The sequence below is a fragment of the Ictidomys tridecemlineatus genome, chromosome 13, assembly GCF_052094955.1.
Source record: "Ictidomys tridecemlineatus isolate mIctTri1 chromosome 13, mIctTri1.hap1, whole genome shotgun sequence".
NCBI lineage: Eukaryota > Metazoa > Chordata > Mammalia > Rodentia > Sciuridae > Ictidomys > Ictidomys tridecemlineatus.
Window position 1 is genome coordinate 36,820,422 of NC_135489.1, and position 20,443 is coordinate 36,840,864.

The window sequence follows — 20,443 nt, forward strand, 5'->3', positions numbered from 1 at the left end:
ATATCATTCCTTGAAATATCTAGGTATTATACAACTTACAAATTATATTATTGCAAAATCTGGTCTGAACTTTAGATAAAATTGGAGGGTATATGTTCTATTACTCATGAGCTCTAGAAAAATCCACATAAAATGACACATTTTAGGAATATGTAAAGGCTATCATAATTATTTTTAATTATTGAATTCTAGTGTTTTATAGATTTTTTTGTCTGAATTTGTATCTGTGTTCTAGAAACTGATAGTAGTGCAGAGTGTGTTTCCTGTAATATATTTAACATGGTCAATTCTTTGTTATCTATATTAGTAGAATGGAGAAGAGATGTGGACCATCACTCATTATGTTTGAATTTAAAATACATCACTGTTCCAAAATGAACAGCAGGTGTGTCTAGCAATTTGGACAGTGACTTAAGAATTAATGATGTAGTATCATAAAATTAATTCAGGATTTTGTCTTGTCTTCCAGTTCCTAAGTCTTCTCAACTTCTGCCTGAACTCTACCTTCAGTGAACACATCACTGTTCTCTCGTTATCTTTTGTTACTTGTATTTAATCAGAGGTGAAGCACAGCTGCCCTTTCAGGGTCAAATTAAAGGATTAAGTTTAAAAACTCTTTCTTGCTACATGTAAAATAAGTATAACTGGTGGAAATCCAAGAACTAAGGGGAAAGTTAGCCGTATCAATAGAGAGAACAGTCTGCATATACATGTGTACACACACATACACAATTTGCAGTGTGATATCATAAACTTACATGTATTACTCATATATATATAGCTGCCAATAATTACATTTATTTAATTCAGAGTGGAGAGCATATGCTATAGCTAAAAGAAAATAGGCTGGAAGCCAGATAAACATAGCTTTAAATTTCAAATCTAGCACTCATTTCCTATCTGTGCCACTTTTGGCAAATTGTTTACTTTTTGCCTTTAGGAGAGGATAATGATATACATGATGTGGTGAAATGAGTGTGTTAATATGCATAAAGTGCTTGGCATATGGAGAACTTGCTGCTGATATTATTTCTCCTCCTCTATTTAATTACTACTCGAGTTCCAGGTAGAAGAACAAGTAGGACAATTAGCATAACTCTATCATAGAGATCATAGCTTTCTTGCCAGATGAAGTTTACAAGAATTTCAATTATTTTATTTATTTTTCCCAAAGTTTTAAGTCTTTTAAATTAATTCACAAGTTTTCAGATTTTGGAAGTTAACATTTTTAATTAAATTGGTTTTTTTTTTTTTTTGAAAATTGTCAATTTAATTTTATGAAAAGCATCTCTTTAAAGAGTTTGCTCTCAACATAAAGGGAATATTCCTTCCCAGAAATACACTGTAAAACAATTTTCAATTTCTTTAGTCATACTCCAAAAATTAATAGGGAAAATCTTTATTATATTCAGAACACTCAACCTTAAAACTTTAGTTCATATTATTTTTGTCTTGTTCACTTAATAAACACCTATTGGTTCAGCATCTTGATACTGCTAAATAGGATTTTTTTAAGAGAGAGAGAGAGAGAGAGAGAGAGAGAGAGAGAATTTTTTAATATTTATCTTTTAGTTTATGGAGGACACAACATCTTTGTTTGTATGTGGTGCTGCGGATCAAACCCTGGCCGGCCGCATGCACGCTAGGCGAGCACGCTACCGCTTGAGCCACAACCCCAGCCCTAAACAGGATGTTTTAATTTACGTTAGATTCTACTAGCTTGTTATATAAAACATACCAAAATTCTTATCAACTAATGATGAAACCAGTAAGCCAAATTTATAGCCACTGTGGTTGAAAAAATAGCACTAGACTAAAATTTAAGAGTTCTGAATAATCATTTAATCTCTTTTTGGCTTAGGTCACAGTTTTCTCACATATGAAATAAAGGAGCTATATTTCAGTTTTCAGCAGTGTCCCATGGAATTAAAGCAGTGATAATAGTATGCATGGGGCATTACTGTCCTTAGGGACAAAAGGAAAAGAGTCGTCAAAGTGAGCAAATTGGTCATCACAAGAAATGCTAAAATATGGGGAATTCATCCAGGTCTTATCAAAACAGATTGGCTATTAAGCATAGCACAGAGATTGAAGATTTTTGTTCCATTATTATCTAAAGAGCTATAATAATGATAATCACAGTAATAAAAATGACCTGTTGTCATTTGCCTTCATATTTCTATGATTTAAAAATAGTAACTAAAGAAAGAAGACCATAAAAGTCATAATCAAATGTCAGCAGATTTTTTTACTCCTCTGTAGTTTTGCAAAATAAGTGTGTGGCAACCTACCCAAATTATCAGTGGGCAGCTCCTTCAACCTTTAAGCTGCAGTCCAACAGGTGTGACAGACGTACAAGATTCATTTGCATTTGCTCTTGACCTGAATATGATGATGCTACAGATCCTTTCTGATTATTTAATGTTTTTCTTCTGTAACTTTTTTGTAAACATAGATGATGATGATGGGAACATCAGTGTTGCCTGTCTATAATCCTACAGTCTGAAACAAGGTTTTATAGAGTTTTTTGGATCTTTCATTGTTGAATTACACTGTTATCTACAGACTTCTGTGATTGTTGCCAGGAAGACTTGGGTCCCTAACATACTTCCCTTTCTAATAAAGTGCCTCAAGCCTCACTATTAGAGTATATTTGGGTGTGAGCATTGTCCCATACATCTTTATATAAAATTCAGACATCCTTGGGCAAGAGAAAACAGAGAATAAATTAGGCTGCTAGAAATCGACACTTTATATCGTCACTTAAAACATTTCTTCTGTCTCTCACCTCTAGCTGAGTTAAGAGTGATTCAACACAGAAATGTGAGACATGGTATAGATGAATCTACTGATCTGCCAAGTATCAGAAGATCTGCTGATTTTTAAAAAAGTCCTAGTGTGGCATCATGCTTTGGCGTGTGTTTGATGGTTAGAAGTTGAAAACTGTACCATCAAATGAGGATGAGAAGTCTCTATGATCTATTTTGGAAATCTTCATTTAAAAAATATTTTTAAAAAGATTAGAGCATTTTATTTAGAAATAAAGAGAAAATATTGATTAAAAATCCACAAAATTAAATGCTTTTCAGAAAAAGCACTATTAGGCATGGTTAACTAACAGAATATAAAACTATTGTGTGTTTGAGTCTCTTCTTCTTTCCTTTTAGTATTTTGAATTCCTCCCTCTTCTGTCATAGATCCAAGTGCAAGGGCAAGCCTGTTTCTGAAGCACAGGGGTGAAGAAAATATTTTCTGAGGTTCAGAACTGCATGTCTGTAGGCCACCTGTAAGCTTCTCTGTTGGAATGTAAAAAGAAAATCAAAGCAAACTAATACAACAAATATAGGTCCCTGCCTTTTTATAGAGAGGACATTATTTATTTCATTTCATTGTTAAAAATCTTAAGTGCTGGAAGTAGACAACCACTGTGGGTATCTAACAGAGACAGGGACATACTTACAGAGAGCTATTCCAAATTCAAACATTTTTTTTAAATTTGGTAAAGATTCTTCATTACTGAACTAATTAATAATTGACACCGTTATATAATAAATGAGTGATCTGAAATGCATTTTATAGCTAGTTTTTCTTGGATAGTTTCTCAATAAAATATTATTCCATTGTATATATTTTACAGGAAATTTTTTGAAGTTATAGTCAGTTTCTCCTTGCTGTGAACAAAAGACCTGACGAGAACAACTGAAAGGAAGGAAGGGTTGTCTCATGGCTTTAGAGGTTTAGTTTATGGGCGATGGAGTCCATTTCTTTGGGCCTCAGTGAGGCAGAACATCCTGGCGGAAGAAAACAGCTCAGGACATGGCTGTCAGGAAGCAGAGAGAGGGCTTTGCTCACCAGGACTAAATATTCACCCCAAAGACATACCCCAGTGACCTTTCTCCTCCAGTCACACCTTACCTGCCTATAATGACCACCCAGTTAATTCATATCAGTTGATTAATGCATTGATTATGTTATAATTTATAATCTGATCTTTTCACCTTTGAACATTCTTTCAGTGTCTCACATGAGAGTTTTTGAGGGAAACCATATATCCAACTTGTAACAGTTATTTTCTCTCTTTCCTTTTTAACGGATAGAATTTTAAAATTTTATCATTCCTCTCAGTGGTAGAACCTATTTCTCAAACGGCTTTCAAGTACAACTTAGTGAAAGTCCTGGTTCATAGTAGATACTCAATAAATAACTTGTTGAAAGAATGAACTGCTTTTGTCTCTGTGAAATCTTTGCCCTTTTGACTCCAACTAAATAATATAAATATGTTACCAAAGTAGTAATAGGAAATAAGTTCAGAGCTGTGGCCCATGACTGTAAACACTATACAGTGCACAGTTCAAATTTGCAACAAATAATGACCCTGGATTTATTCAAATTTGGAGGCTCTGTATGAAGTTAATGAATAAGTAAATACACACACACACACCCACACACACACACACACACACACAGATATACATACATATATATACACACACACAAATATACATAATATATTTTAAGCACAGGAAAAATTATTTTTCCTGTTTGATTTTAAGGGAAATTTTGGTGCTTCATTAAATAATGGCATTACTGTTGAGCTAGGATATAAACACATTACTCACTTTATTACACATTCATTTATTTATGTCAGTTACACAGAGACGCACATGTGCATGCACACACATACACACACACCCATAGGTTTTATGTAGGTAATTTCTAAATGTTGAAAAGTTATTCAATTTATACGTAGTACCAATAATGCTAAATTTCATTTTTATGTTACAACAGCATCATTCTCTGTGTATAACTAACAATATTATCTAAACTACTGATTTTTGTAAAATATCTCAGATGGAAAAAGCTAAAAAAAAAATCAGTGGCATGGTAACTAAAGTTATTAAATAGCAATCCTAAACAGAAGAATAGTGTGGTTCACTGCCACTTTTCATGATTGATTTGCTTTTCATATAGTTGGAGTTGACACAGGTAGTCAGGGTAATAGTGCAAATCCTGTATATTCAGAAGCTGTCTTCTTATTAGTGGAGGCAATCAAAAGATGTAAGAGCTCATCCAAACCAGATTATCATCAACTAATAGTCCATGCACTTTCATCAATAATTTCCTTATTAATGAATATTGTCCCAGCAAATATTTTCTGATAAGGGAATTAACCTTTGGGATAAACTTCATTAACTCTTTATGTCAGCCTAGGAAATTGCTACTTCAGTGCACCCTAGTGGTGAAAGTTAGATAATGCAGCTTTAAAAGTACTCAACAATACCAGAAGGTGATGATTCTCATTCATGTCTAGAGGCTTGTTTTCCTGGGTACTATGATGATATAATAAATAGTCTCCTGAATTTCTTAAGTCATATGCATATGTACAAACATAGGAATAGTAGTAGGAAGGGGACATAGGAATCGGAAACTAAAGTGAGGTTTTAGAAAGTGAATGATACCAGCTTTGATGTCACCTAGATCTATGTTTAAATCCTGATAGGACAATTTCTATGTGTTTCATTTTGGAATATTAATACCTTTTAGGGGGCTTGGGTTGTATATCAGTGGTAGAGCACTTGCCGAGCATGTGTGAGGCACTGGGCTTGATTCTCAGCAGCACATATAAATAAATAAAATAAAGGTCCATCAACAACTAAAAATAATTTTAAAAATACTTTTTAGGGCCATTTTGAAGATCATAAATAACATGCAAAGGTTTTTAATTTAATAATTGCCTCATATGCTGTAGTTTATATTTAGCTTAGTAGAGAATTTTAAAATATATGGAGTTGTCTGTTGGGTAACAGACATTATAGATTGTTTTTTTTTATAGAATTCAAATATATAATAAAAAATCTACTTTTTTTTAATGGGTCAACTGTGCTCCTCGGTGACCTGTAGACATCACATATTCTCATGTCTTCATTTGTGACTTTCTCAGAACCAAACATATTACTTACTGGCTTCATAAGCAGCAGTTTTAGTCATTTCACTATTAAAAAAAAAGAAACTGTATTTTAGAGATTTTTATGCATTTATCTTTACTACTTCTCATCCTGCTTTTTGCCTTCAGTTTTCTGGGAATTTTTTCATCATAGCCAGCATATTCCACATCTGTATTTGAGCATGGCTCTGCTCCTTAAGCCATAGTAATTGGAAAAGTTGACTGCTGAACAAAACTGAGATCTTGTTGTTGTTGCCACTTCTGAGAATTTAGAATTCTGAATTCTTCTCCCCTAAGCCCCATATCATGTAAATATGATATCCTTTTTCAGATATATCAATTAGTTGTATAATTATCACTATAGTCTAAATCAAGATCTCCCAAGAGGGCATCATAGGGTTCAGGAACAGACAGGTGGCATTGCTTCAGATACTGCAAGGCCACTTCATATTTCTAACCTTTGAGGATTAAATTCCAGCAATACAATCATCAACAATTGTGATAACCAAAAAATATCTCTGGTCTCTATTTGCCGAATTTCACTACCAATGATAAGATATTTTCTTAAGGAAACTCTGGGGCACGTTCTATACTTAGTATCTTCAAAAATATGCTTTCCTTATTGGTCAGTTTGTTGAGTAATTAAAGAATTCAGACAATGAATTCTGCATCCATGATGCCTTACCATCTCACAGACAGCCCCTTATGCAAGCTCCTGACTTGTGTAAGTATATGAGGACTATAAAACTTTAAACTCTAATTTGCAGAGTTAAATCTAAATTTCTTCCTTTTCCCCCCATTCTATTAAGTGGCTAATTTTTACCTGCTTTGAGTATCTGCAGCAATTATTTCTTAGCTATGTGCTCAAAAAAAAAAAAAATACTGGCTCTCCACAGATTAGCAGTGTATAATAAAAGTAAACTAACAGGGACAGTTGCAACACGAGGCTTGAATGTGCCAATCAACACCGGATTAAGAGGGTGACCTGCTTGTCTTGTCCTTCTCCCCTAAGCCCCAACAGAAATGTATCATGGAAAACACACTCTTCTTGAAAAATCCAGAGAAATAGGTTTCTATATTTTATGGGCATAATTGTACATATTAATGTAGTTCTTCATGTTGCTAGTAATTCTATAAATATTTGCTTTGCTGAGTCATTTTATTTACATGTAATATTTAGGGATTCTTCCTATTTTACTATTAGGAAACATGTATGAAGGAAAATCTTTTCCAGGGCCCATCTGCTCATTTTTTTTTCATCTAATATAAGAATTCTCTGTAATGACAATCTGTTCCTTAGAAGCCAAATAGTCTATCATGAGAAGTGACTCCAAAATAGAACCCACAGCTTTTGTGATACACCTCCAGTTAATATGACTCTTTTTTTTGGTATTGTCACATTAAATTAATTGATGACTCCTTTATTATTGTAAAATAAATCTCAAAATTAAAGATGGTCATTGTTATAAAAAGGTTAAAGAAATCTCTTTCTTGAGAAGCAGTATGTCTAAATTTGAAGCATAATTAATGAAACAAAAATATATTTTCAGTAAAAGTTAATTATGATTTAAATTCTCTGCCCACAGTTTGATTTACTAACGTATATTGATGTGGGTGGGACCAGACTCATCTGATGCTGCTCTAGGAGGCTGCTACCTCTGTGTTTCCTCCTCTAGGTTCTTTGCAGCATGCAGTGAATTTCTGTGCTTTTCCCCAAGCTGTGCCTTTGCCTTCTGTTCTGCACTTGTACCATTTCCCTGTCTCTGGAGGAGACTGCTTTCCTGCCCTTTCACCACATTCCCCTCTCATCTCTTTCACTCTACATTTGAAACATTTGCCTCAAATCTTCAAATTGCTTTGAGCTGTCTGAAAAAAAAAAAAAAACTGACCTGAACTGTCTAAAAATATCCCTGTCTGCTTTCGACTTTCTTTGGATTTGCCAACTTTCATTTTAAATTTGACCACAGACCCACCATCTTCTCTGGGCACCACACAGGAATCTTTGGATAGATAGAACTCGTTCCTCTACTTTAGACCTGTGGTTTTTTATTTTCTATCATAAGCCCATTAGTGGGATGTGAAGTCCATTCAGTGGTCCATGATCTCTTATCGCTTTAAAAAAAAAAAAAATCAAGAAGAGACTAGAAATTAAAAATCAGTTTTACTTTCTGAGTATAGGCATGGGCTAGTTTACAATGGAAATTCTATTCTTGTGCTATTGGTTTAAAAAGTTGGAAAACATTGCTTGAGACAGGCACTGAGATCTCAAATTGTCTGCACTGTCCAAAAATTACTACCATTTTCCTAGCTCTCCTTTCTTCTCTTGTCAAACTCTGAGATGTTCCTGACCTAACAGTTCCAAATTTAAAATTAACTTTAGACACAAACTTGTATTGTCCTTCATCGTAGATAAATATACTCATTAAGGTGACCAAATTTAACAAATGCAATATAGGATGTCAGTTATAGTTGAATTTCAGAAAAAAAAACACAATGATTTTTTTAATATAACTTGACGCAAATATTATATGATTATTTGGAGTTTCAAATTTAATTGGGTGTCTTATGTTTTATCTAGCCATCTTAATTTGATGTAAAAATCAACTCTAGGTATTCCTGACTGTAATATGGACGAATGAGTAGAAAGATTGAACAAGGAAAACAATCTAGAGAAAAAGTAAGGGAAAAATCGACAGCTGAATGAACTCAAAATAACATTCTGCAGTAATGCTCCTACCAGGGTAGGAGCAAAATAGGCTAGTGCTGTAGTATCAATAGAACCCAGTCAAAATGTGAGCATCTCCACCAGCATAGGAGTGGCGAGTTTGGGGTTGATAGGCAAATCCAGCAGCACTCTGATTTTGGTATTAGAAATATTAAAGCACAGGAATTCTGTTGGCCTTCAGCATACACTTAGAGATCAGATAGGCATTAACTCTTCCTGAAAAAGTTCTGAAGCAAGTTTTGAGGAACATAGTGAATGCAAATTGGATGGATTTTTTGTCTAATTAGTTATTGTTATTTATGAACTTTTCACCTAAGAATTTTTGAGTCCTGAGCAAAGTAGTTTTCAGAATTTCTTCTTCTAAACTAGTCTAATAATTACCAATATGTGATTACAATGATTTGATATATCCAGGCACATCAGTGCTTAGAAGCATATCCAGCAGTATTGAGGGACGATTGTAGAACCTATGCATTCGGGTGTTGAATGAATAAATGTTTAGTTGAACAAGATTGTTCCTACACAACTTGGCAAATTAATTATTTCCTCTGTAGAAGTACTCTGCTCACCTTTTTGCATGCATGGAATTGTTAAAAACAACCCACATAAGTAAAATCACAAGTCATTGGCTGGGTGTTTCAATTTTGTAACATGTCTAGAAAAATACCAAAGCCATGGCTGTGTATCCGTTATCATTTCAAATTCCACTCTGGGACAATGTTATGAGCTTTTGTTTGTTTAAACCCTAGATCCCTTTCTTTTTTCTTTCTTTTTTGTACTGAAGATTGACCCCAGGAGCACTTAACCACTGAGCTCCATCCTCAGCCCTTTTTTTATTTTTTAATTTAGAGACAGAATCTCGCTGAGTTGTGTAGGGCCTCCCTAAAATGCTGAGTCTGGCTTTGAATTTGCAATACTCCTGCCTCAGCCTCCCAAGCCTCTGGGAGGCCCTAAATACCTTTCTTGAAATGTTTGCAAAGATGCACAATATGTACAACAGATAAAGGGAGCGGGACCCTTAAACTGGAGATGTTGCCTAAAGTATTGGTTTTACCATTTCAGATAGAGTTTTTTTCTGGACCATGATGTACCATGATTCATGAGTCAGCAAATATAGGTCCTTTAATAACATTTTGATTGATAGGCTTTTTTTGGTTCTATTTTTAATTTTATTCATTTTTAAAATATAAAATTTTCTATAACTGTGTTATCCTGTTATCAACGCTGTAGATGGTTTGTGTTTTCTCAAATGAAGATAAGCAAGTTTTACTGGGTGATTGTTTGTAATTTATTCTTTATCCATAAAGACTAGGATTTCACAGGAGAAAATTTCAGAAGTTTGATTCCCAAAGGCAAATTCTTCTGTAAGTGTAGTATGTGATATTTGACAAAAGCTATGATTTTCATGTTTTATTCCAATGAAATAAAGGTATTATTTTTATTATCTATGTTAATTTTAAAAACAAAGGTAGAGTGATGAAAAACTATTGATGTAATGATTTTATGTTCAATTTTTTGTTGTTGCTGTAAAGCTCAGTATCTGAAAAGGAACACACTCTACCAAAGCATCAAGTGACTTTTTCAAATGAATGATACTCATTTCTTTAATGTATTTTTGGTACTGAATATTAAACCTAGGACACTTTATCACTGAGATAAATCCTAAGTCTTTTTTTTTTTTTTTTTTTTTTTTTTTGAGATAGGGTCTTGCTAAGTTGCTGATACTGGCCTCAAACTTGCTATCCTCCTACCGCAGCCTCCTGAGTCACTTAAATTGCAGGTGTGAACCACTGTGCCTGACTCAAAGGCATGCTCTTTAGAAACATTGATCTCGCTGCCCCCACCCCACTTCACATAGTGCACTGAGGTCAAAATGGTGTGATTTTGTTTGCTAAGTATTTTGGTTAGCTTAGTTTTGTTTGATTGCTTTATAAATCGATTGATACTACTCATGTTTCACCAATGTAATGGAATGTCTTTATTTCAGCTCCTGAATTAGCTTCAAATATTAGGACAAGGCTGGCTTCTCTGCTGGCAAATTTCTCTTAACAATAAGAAATCTTGTTCCTTTAGAAATAGCTATTTACATCCCTGCCATACATTCCATGGAAAGTGGAAATCCTGTGCATTTAGTTTCTTGCTCATATTATAATAGACACTAAGACATCATTTTAGCCCTAGTTCTTCTGCCTGTTCTGGAACAGGACAGATGGCCTGTTAATTTCTTCCAGGTGGAGCTCTGAAATGTTACTGTTGGTCTGACAAGTTTCTTGTGGAACTTGTAACCTGAGAGAAGGCAGAGAGTGTTTGGCTGCCCCTCCTATTCAGAAGGATCACCTCAAACAGGATGGTGCCTTCTATACTTTTAAAGGTCTTCATACCAGGGAATGTTATAAACATTTTAGAATAATTATAATTAACTTATATTGTAAGGTTAATATCTTAACTCTTTAAGGATGAAATCATCTCTATTTTTTTTAAATATAATTATTACCAGGAGCTGTTATAAAGCCTAGAGATAGGTTCAAGGGATAGTCTCTGAAACCAAGCTATCAGATGTGAGTTCTGTTTTGCACTTGATTGGCAAAAATACACAAAGCCTCTTGAAGCTCAGTTTTCTCATCTGTCAAGCACGTACCATAATAGTGATGATGGTAATGTCTTCAGGCAGGGCTGTGTTGTGAGGATTAAATGATAAAAATCGATAAGCACTCAAATAATGGAATTCTTAACTACACATAAATTGTTTAGTATTTTCTTCTAAAATGAAAATGAAACACAGCCAAATCAAGAACTAGTGTCATATAGTTAATGAGAATCCTAATTTTGAAAATGGTTGATTCTCTTATCATTTTTGGAACTGGGGACTTGCATATTTATATACGAGGTGATTAAAGTTTGAGGGGCTTCCTATTGAAAATAGTCAGAAATAAAACAGTTGCAATTAGAGAAGAATGTTTGGGCTGGAGAAGGCAGGCATGAGACAAATTTCCCTGTTTTAGAGTTTTTTCTCTATTCCAAATTTTTCTCTTAACTTGAAATGCTTTGTGTCTTGAGTGAAGGAGATGAACTTGCACAATAACATTGTGAGAAATACAGTTTGAGAAAAAAAATATAGCTATAGCAATGCAACTATTTGTTTTTAAATGGTTTTGATAATTGAGTATTTTTTCAATTTTTTAAAAGTTTGTATCACTCAGTATAGCCAGATCCAAGTTGTAATAGCAATTCTTATATTAAAAAAAAGTAAATGCAAGAAAATTTTAGGTATTATAAATAATTGAATTTTCAAGATGAACTTTGCAAATTATCCTATCTATGATTTATCTATGGTTGATTATCTCTGGTGGATTTTTCTTCAGTTTCTTTGGGATACTTGACATTTTTACCCTAATTGTGCTGTTCTGAGGCAAATTTGAGTGGCACTTGAGATCTTCCAGGATTTGGCTTTATAATTTAGTGCTTTTTAAAATACTGTTTCTTTCAGAAACACAGGATCTTGATTGTCGAAAAGAATGCTCCTCTTCCTTTCAATTACAGTATTTGTCAGTGGACTTTTTAGAAGTACATTCCCAATGATTTGTTGCATTTACTTTCTGAGGACATTTCTTCACTTAAAAAAAAAAATATCCAAGAACCTCAGCAGCACTGTATGAGTCAGTGCCAGATTTAAATTTAAAATGGATAGATTGTTAAATGTTTAGAGATATTTAACAATCTATCCATTTTACTTTAAGTATTATTTTCTTTGATGAGATAAATACTTTGTTGTAAAGTTAATATTTACAAAATTATTGAAACAGGAGTATTGATCTCTAACTTGATTCCAGATCATGGTTCTTAAAAAAAAAAAAGTTTTGTATGGACAGAGGCAAAGCTTTCTCTGAAAATCAATGTAAGCTATCAAAGTGAAAATCAATGTGAAATAAATGAGATAGTGGCCTGAGTGCATTTCCAGGTGTGTCATTTTCTGTGGAAGGGATGATTCGCTGCAGTAATATATATACGAGTTCTCTTTGAATGTGCCTTTAATTCTCACTTAAAATATTTTTCAAAGCTACAATGAAGAGAAGCTCATTATGCAGAATTCAAAATTTACTGCTTCGACTTGGGGCTAAATTTTAAAATATATATGTGAAATTGGATAAAATTTTCATATTGCTAGCAGTAAGTTTAAAAAACAATGTTGGCAATTTTTAATAATTGGGAAAAGTCACTGAATATCTGTATACTGTGATGATTTTCTCTAAAAGAAATGAAAAAAAAATACACATCTATCCAGATGTGGTGGATTTTTTTTATTCTTCACGTGACACTATTTGGCTCCTATGAAGAGAGGTCTAATCAAGTTGGATAGATATTTCTTGAAATGATGCATGGTATGCAGTGCATGCTTTCACTGTGCTTCCTGCCATTATGGAATAATGCGTCTTATTTGGAAATACAATGATCTTTTCTGTTAAATCATGCGCTGTCGTCTTATATAGTAACACCTATATTTTGTGAATCATTTCAGATTTCAGAGAGCTATGCCTTCCTACCAAGAGAAGCGGTGACACGATTTCTAATGAGCTGCTCAGAGTGCCAGAAAAGAATGCATTTAAACCCAGATGGAACAGATCATAAAGGTAGCCGCAGTGTCAAATAGTGAGATTTAAAGTAATTTTATTCATAATGGCAATTTATATCTCACAATTTCATAAAAACGAGGGAGACTGAAACAGTTCAACAAGTCAGATCATCTCATTTATTCAAGTAGGAGGCAGTGAATTTTGAATATCCACTTAGAAAGTAATTCAGTGCCCATTCTTAAAAGACAATTTCGACGGTAGAAAATAACATTTTTCCCTATAGTAAGGTTTTAATTTTCATTGATCATATTATTCCATGGTATTTTAGATATTTTCAGCAAGGAAATTTATTCTATCAATGTCCTTTTAAGTCTATCAATTCCTTATTTTGATAAATTATGATTAATATGGACTTCCTTCAACAAAATTTTACATAAAATTGTGATTTATTTTTTATTAGATTATCTATATCATTTTCTTAAATATGAATTTCTCTCACTAATTAAAATAATCTCAGAAATACATTACATTTAAGGTAGTTTTTCCCCAGGTGTAGGAAGATAAGTAACCTGGTCAAAAAATGAAAAGAAGAAGGAAAAAGAAAGAAAACAAATTTCCTTTGGCACTTAGAAATAGACATAGGAAGTAATTATGTAACAAAGCAAAAATTCAAATAATTGTGTTTTATCACTATAATAACTTTATTCATTATTACTCGGGATACTTAAAATCTCCCCTATAGTGAAAAATAGTCGATTTATCCACATTGTTAATTTGTGTCAATACACCTTTGTGAAACCTTACCACTTATTTTTCTGGAATCTATCTACAATGCTACTAATGCTTTTAAACTCTGGGTATTTAGAAGCCTATTTTAATTTGGACAAATTGGATCATTCTGAAGTTACAGGTAGAATGTACTATCACTTTCATTACCCATTAAAAATGTTTCTTTGCAGATAATGGAAAGCCTCCTACTTTGGTGACCAGCATGATTGACTACAACATGCCAATTACCATGGCCTATATGAAGCATATGAAATTGCAGCTGCTAAACTCACAGCAAGATGAGGTAAAATGAGACATCTATGTTTGTATCACTTACAAATTGGAATGACATTTGATAACCATGACTATGATATTAAGTATGATGGCATTTTGCAGGCAGTAATTTATGTATTTTTTAATGAAAGAAATGTCATCAGGATTGCACAGATGGGAAAACTGGGCAGAGACCCCAAGTCCTAGATACAGAGTCCCTAGCTTAATACACCTACCTGAGGTGTTACGTGAGAATTTGTTCATTCCTATGAAAGATTTGCTTTTCTGACACGGTTGAGCTAGTCTTTGTAAAGTGCTAGAAAGATCAGAGAAAAAATTTCAAAGTAGCCTTAATAAGTAAGCATCTTAGGAAATTTAAGTGCTAAGGCTATTTTGTCTGTCAATCAAAAAAGCCAATTTAATAGGTATTTCAAGTATAATTATTTCTCCACTATTCATATCTTCTAAATATTTTAAGTTATTTTTATCTTAGCCATTATTTGATCTTTTTTTCTCTGCATTTTCTAGAGAAATGTATAATATTTCTTAATTGGAGGTATTTTGATGTTTCCAGTTATTCTATTTAATTTATATAGTAAGAATCTAGAAATATACTGGCATGTGTTAGACACAAAATGCATATTTCTGAGTATTCTCTAGGATTTTATTCATTTACCATTTTGATTGAAGAATCTCAAAGACAGGATTAAATTATATATGGAACCTTTTTATTTTCCAAAAGGTAGAAAAACAGTATACAACAGGGACTTAATAAATTCTAGCTAACTAGTTAATATTCATTAATTAGTAGAGACATTTAGATTATCTATATTAGTTAAGAACAGATTCTCAGGCTAATAAATCTCTCCTTGACATTTCTCTGACATGGGCAATATGTTTAAATATCTGCTTTTTAAATATAGTTTTCTTTGATAAAGTTCCATTAAATATTTTTAAATTACTTTGTTGAGACAAGTTTACGAATAAAACTCAAATCAACCTTTTTTTTTAATCTGCATTTGACCAAGTGTAATTTCAAACTGGATTTGTAAAATTGTTTGACTTCAATAGATTTTAATTTAGTCTATGCTCCCTAAGAATATTTCTACTAGTGAGGAGGCAGTATCAGATTACATATTAACAGATGGCTAACTACAAGTGATTGAATAAATAGCAATGAAATCATTAGGCTAAAGACATCAGTGACAATTAAGAAAACATTAGTGTCTGTCCATTCTTGAAAATGAAAATATCATCCCCATGATTTATTACATAATTAGAAAAAAATTTAATGTCTCATAAACTAGTTAGAGTTGTCAAATTATTTGTAGGAATATCATTTAGATGTTGATATGTTTATTTCTAGGCTAAAGAGTAAGATCAACTTTGAGCCAACAACACAACCCACATTTGTTGAATCCTTCTGGCTTCTAAAAAATCATAAGCATTTTACAATGAGGAAATAGATCCTTTTAAATTTATAACTGGCTTAGGGAAATAATTCTTATTCTTTCATTTTTATGACTCCTTATTCTTTCATTTTAAATTGCACTCATACTTTCTTAAAATATTCAGAAAAATCACCAGTTATATTACTAACAAAATTTTAGAAAATTATGATTATTAAGATGAGTAAGTAGTAAGGTAAGTCACACTAAAATGGAATTCAAATGAGAGATAGCTTGTGATAAATTATATTTAAATTTGAATAAGCCTTAAATCCAATAAATTCACTCAATAAATATTTATTGAGTACTTTCTGCATATCTGGTACTCCTGGAGATAAGCAGTGAATAAATTTACAAAATCCTGCCTTTATGAAGCATGTCTTATGTGGGAAGAACAGACAATAAATAATAAAAATATGCATACACAAAGATATTAAATGTTATTAAGGGAAATAAGGAAAACCAAGAATGAAAATCCCTTTCGACTTAGGGGTTACAGAATGCAGCTTAGTGGTAGGGTGCTTGCCTAGCATGCATGAGGCCCTGGGTTCCATCAGCTGCACCTCAAAAATAAGTAAATGTCTGCATTGGGAAGGTCTCATTTGAGCAGCATTGAAGGAAATTAAGTATGTGTGTATATCGGAGGGGCATAATTAAATATTCCAATGTCAGATGCATGCTTGGAAGATGTAGGAACAGTAAGAAAGTTAACGTGGTGGGAGCAGAATGAACAAGGAAGAGGATACTATTGGAAAATTTCAAAGAGATGGTTCAAATCCATGTCCTGTGGGGCTTTATATTTTAATAACACTTGGGAATCACAGGGAGCCACTGAAGGGTTTTAAGAGGAGTCATGTGATTTGATCTATATTTTAACAGAATCAACAGGGGTGCTCCATCTGGAGCAGATTGAACAGAGGAAAAGTAGACACAAAGATATCAGTAGAATGTTATTGTGGAAATTAATGTGGGTCTAGAGTAAACAGAACGCTTCCATCTTCTGTATGAGAATTTGGGCTTTGGGAAACTTTCTAGAATTATTCCCCCATAAACCTGATAAAATTGAAAAGACAATCATGTCCCTTGGCAATATTTCTAATGGCAAAAATGATCCCAGTTGGTAAACTGTATCATCGAACTAGAGACACTGGTAAAAATCTTTAGGTTTCCCTGAGTTAGATTATTCCTATAATTGACTTGTCCCTCATGGAATCCTAGAAGCAATAATGGTAGAGTTATAAGATATTTTTTTTTTCTGTTTTGGAGCATGAGGTTCTCAACCTACCCAGTATGATTACTACTTTTTCACACCTGAGCTAGCACAGGAGCAGCTATTAAAAACATGGTAACCATGTGTTCTGCTGCATTCCAACTGCAAGGGCTCCCATGGAAGAAAAATGATGGCTTCTGATAAGTTCTACCTTTAGTACAATCTTTTAGATGAATCTGGTGCCCAGAGTGGCCAGTGGTCGTTTTGTGTGTATCCATTTTAGTTGGATCTAACAAGAGGTTCTGACAAATGTCTTGAACATAGGAAAGAAGATGATGGAGGCTTAGATAGAGGGATGGTACTTAAGAAAGTGAAAGGAGGTCAGATTATGAATATGTTTTAAGATTTGCTGAAAGATTATCTGTGGAGTACGAAAGAAAGTCAACATTGAAGGATGACGTCAGGGTTTTTAATCTTACTAAGTTGAGTAGAATTGCTATTAATTATAGGAAAGGCTGTAGATAGAATGAATTTGATACATGATATTAGAGATTCAATTGTGAGCTTTTTATTTGAAATTCAATTAGATCTAGACATTTATTAGATATTCAGGTGGGTTTGTTCAGACAGTTGGCCTGTGGATGTGACACCAGGCACTGTTGGCATGTAGTATATAGAGCCACACATTCAGAGGCCTTACTTAGGTAATGAGTATAAATTTAGGAACAAAGCCTTTGTCTTGGGAATTTTCAATGTGTGACATCTGAGAGATGAAGAGGAACCAACAGAGAATACTGAGAAAGAGCAGCCAATTTGTTGGCAGGTCAATTAGGAGAGTTTTTGAACTATAAGAAAACTGAAGAAAGTATTTTAAGGAATCTAGAGTAATCTATTATGTCAAATCAGCTGGTAAGTCAATTTAAAAGAAGACAAAAAATTGAATCTGGGTGTAACCTAATGTTCTTCATAAGAGTAGTTATTATGGAATGGTAGGGGTAGAAGCCTGAATAGAGTGGGTGTAAGAGAGAACTGGAGACAGGAAGGCCATTAGAAGAATTTTGTTATGGAGGAGAGCAGAAAAAGGGAGTATAACTGTAGGTGGAATGGGAACACAAAGAGGTTATTATATGTAATTTTCTGATACTAGACAAGTAATAGCATATTTGCATGTGGACAAGAATTATGTAGCAAAAGGAAGCAATGATTCAAGGAAAGGAAGGAGTATTGCTGGAGCAATTTTGTTAGTATTTTTTTGTTAGTAGAGATTTTTTTTTTCTTTCAAAATTGTAAGAGTGGGCTTTAGAAAGGAGCACAGAGAGGAAGGATCAGATAGTGGATGACTTCTTACGTTTGTTCCTAATTCCTCAGTAAAAAATAAAGCAAGAGTGAGGATGTTTGAGAAAGTTTGGGAAGAAAGTCGAGGGTAGAAATTAGAAATTTAGACAATGGGAAGTAAATGGACCAGGCAAATGGTCCTCTTTTGGGTTTCTTGGGCTAAGATTTCAAGCAAAATCCTTTGAATAGATATTAATATTTGTAGATAAACATCATGTTTATGGATATAGGAGTAAAGGGAAAAATTGGAATGCGTTATGTTTAGGGTCTTGTGAAAAGAGAAGGCGGCACACAAAGGGCATGAATAAAATGACAAAATCTTGAATTTTTGCCATGTTGAGATGACGAGCAAGGTCATGATAGAGGTGAAGAGGGAGATGAGAGGTCAGTGACAGGTTTAGGATTAAGGGGTTGTAAATATAAGTAGGGTGGAAATTTAGGAGGAATAAATTTGGGATACTCGAAGGGGGAATATGGAAAATTTGAGATACTGGGCAGAAAACAGAATATTGAAATCAAGATTATTGAAGATTTGCATTCAGTTCATGAATTGGCTTGGGTATGACTATGTGGGCTATCTGACTAAAACAAGATGGAGGATAAAATCTTTGGGGAAAATGCTCATGAGAGTGACAGGTCAGGATGTTTCCAGAGATATTAAAATCACCACAGATTAGACATGAGTTGCACTGGAATGAGTGACAGAGAACCTAAGAGTAAATAGGAACACTACTCTGGGGACAAGCAAATGATCACAACAAACAAAAGGTAATTTTCTTAAGTGTAAATTTTGTTTAATATTTTATTAATGGACCATATATTGAAAAAAAATCCTTGTGGAGTGATAGCCAGGAACTCTCGGCTTATGTTCTAGAAGCTTTATCTGAATTGTCTAATTTAATTTTTATAACATATTACTCCATTACCATTTTGTAAAGAGTAAGCCAAGACTTTGAACTAATAAAACTTACCATGATGATACAACTAGTTCAGAGAAGATCAGATATTTGAGCTAAATTTACCTGACTTCAGAGCCCAACATCTACCTCAGCGATTGCACATAGATTTTAAATTATTACCAAGTACTCATTGTTTTGAAATCAGTGAATGTAAATAGAATGATATTGGCATATCATAAAGGAGAAAGAGTAGATGGTTTTCGGCTCTCAGTTGCTGTGTAACATCCCCAAAACTTAGTGGCTTAATGCAACCATAAATGATTATTGTTTATTATTCTGTGAGTTAAGAATTCTGACTGGATTCACTTAGAGATTTCTTTTGGCACCCATGGCATAAATGAAGACTTTTCCTCAGTTAAACTCAATTGGCAGCTGAATTAAACTAAAATGGTCCAAAAAAGCTTCCCGTAAATATCTGATTCCTAAATTCTCCTCTACATAATCTCTATTTATCTAGCTAGCATGGGGCTTCCTCAAGGTATCTCAACCCCAGGGTGGTCAGATTTCTTCCATGGCAGCTAATTCCCAAGAGACAGGAAGCAGAAACTCCCTGGTTTTCTGGGTCTGTCATAACATCACTTCTGACACATTCTTTTGGCTAAAAATTAAAAACAAAAATAACAAAGCCAGCTTACTTTTAAGGAAGGGGGGGGGATTGAGACTGACTTTTGACCTAAGTAATGGCATCAGTGTACAGTGAGGAAAGAGCTAATGAAGCTATCCTTGGAGACTGTCTACTACAATGATCACAAACCATGCAAAAACCAACTTCCTATGTTTGCCAAAATAAATTTTTATGAATTAACTTATTTGGAGTTATCACACTGAGAAAGATTTTTTGAAATACAGTTGACTTTCTTACAAACTGTTGATGATAGTTGCAATTAAAACAAACTTTCTGGAGAAGAGTTTGACAATAATTATTATTTTTTTTTTTTAATAGCCGAGCGCAGTGGTGCATGTCTGTAATCCTAGTGGCTTGGTAGGCTAAGGCAGAAGGATCATGTGTTCAAAGCCAGCCTCAGCAAAAAGCAAGGTGCTAAGCAACTCAGTGAGACCTGATCTCTAAATAAAATACAAAATAGGGCTGAGGATGTGGCTCAGTGGTCGAGTGCCCCTGAGTTCAATCAATCCATGGTATCCCCCCACCTCAAAAATTTAAATATATTTATATGCTTTAACTAGAAATTTATACAAAGAAATGTCAAAC

General features: G+C 33.6%; 1 protein-coding gene across 6 annotated transcripts in view; it reads left to right on the top strand.

Moving 5' to 3' along the window:
* Nol4 (nucleolar protein 4) overlaps positions 1-20,443 on the top strand; it is a 308,705-nt gene that overhangs the window by 74,659 nt on the left and 213,603 nt on the right. For all 6 annotated transcript variants that reach the window (XM_040273954.2, XM_005325593.4, XM_005325595.4 and 3 more), the window contains 2 exons: positions 13,186-13,297; positions 14,200-14,312. In XM_040273954.2, coding sequence (XP_040129888.1) covers positions 13,186-13,297; positions 14,200-14,312 — 225 coding nt within the window. The remainder of the gene's footprint in view (positions 1-13,185; positions 13,298-14,199; positions 14,313-20,443) is intronic.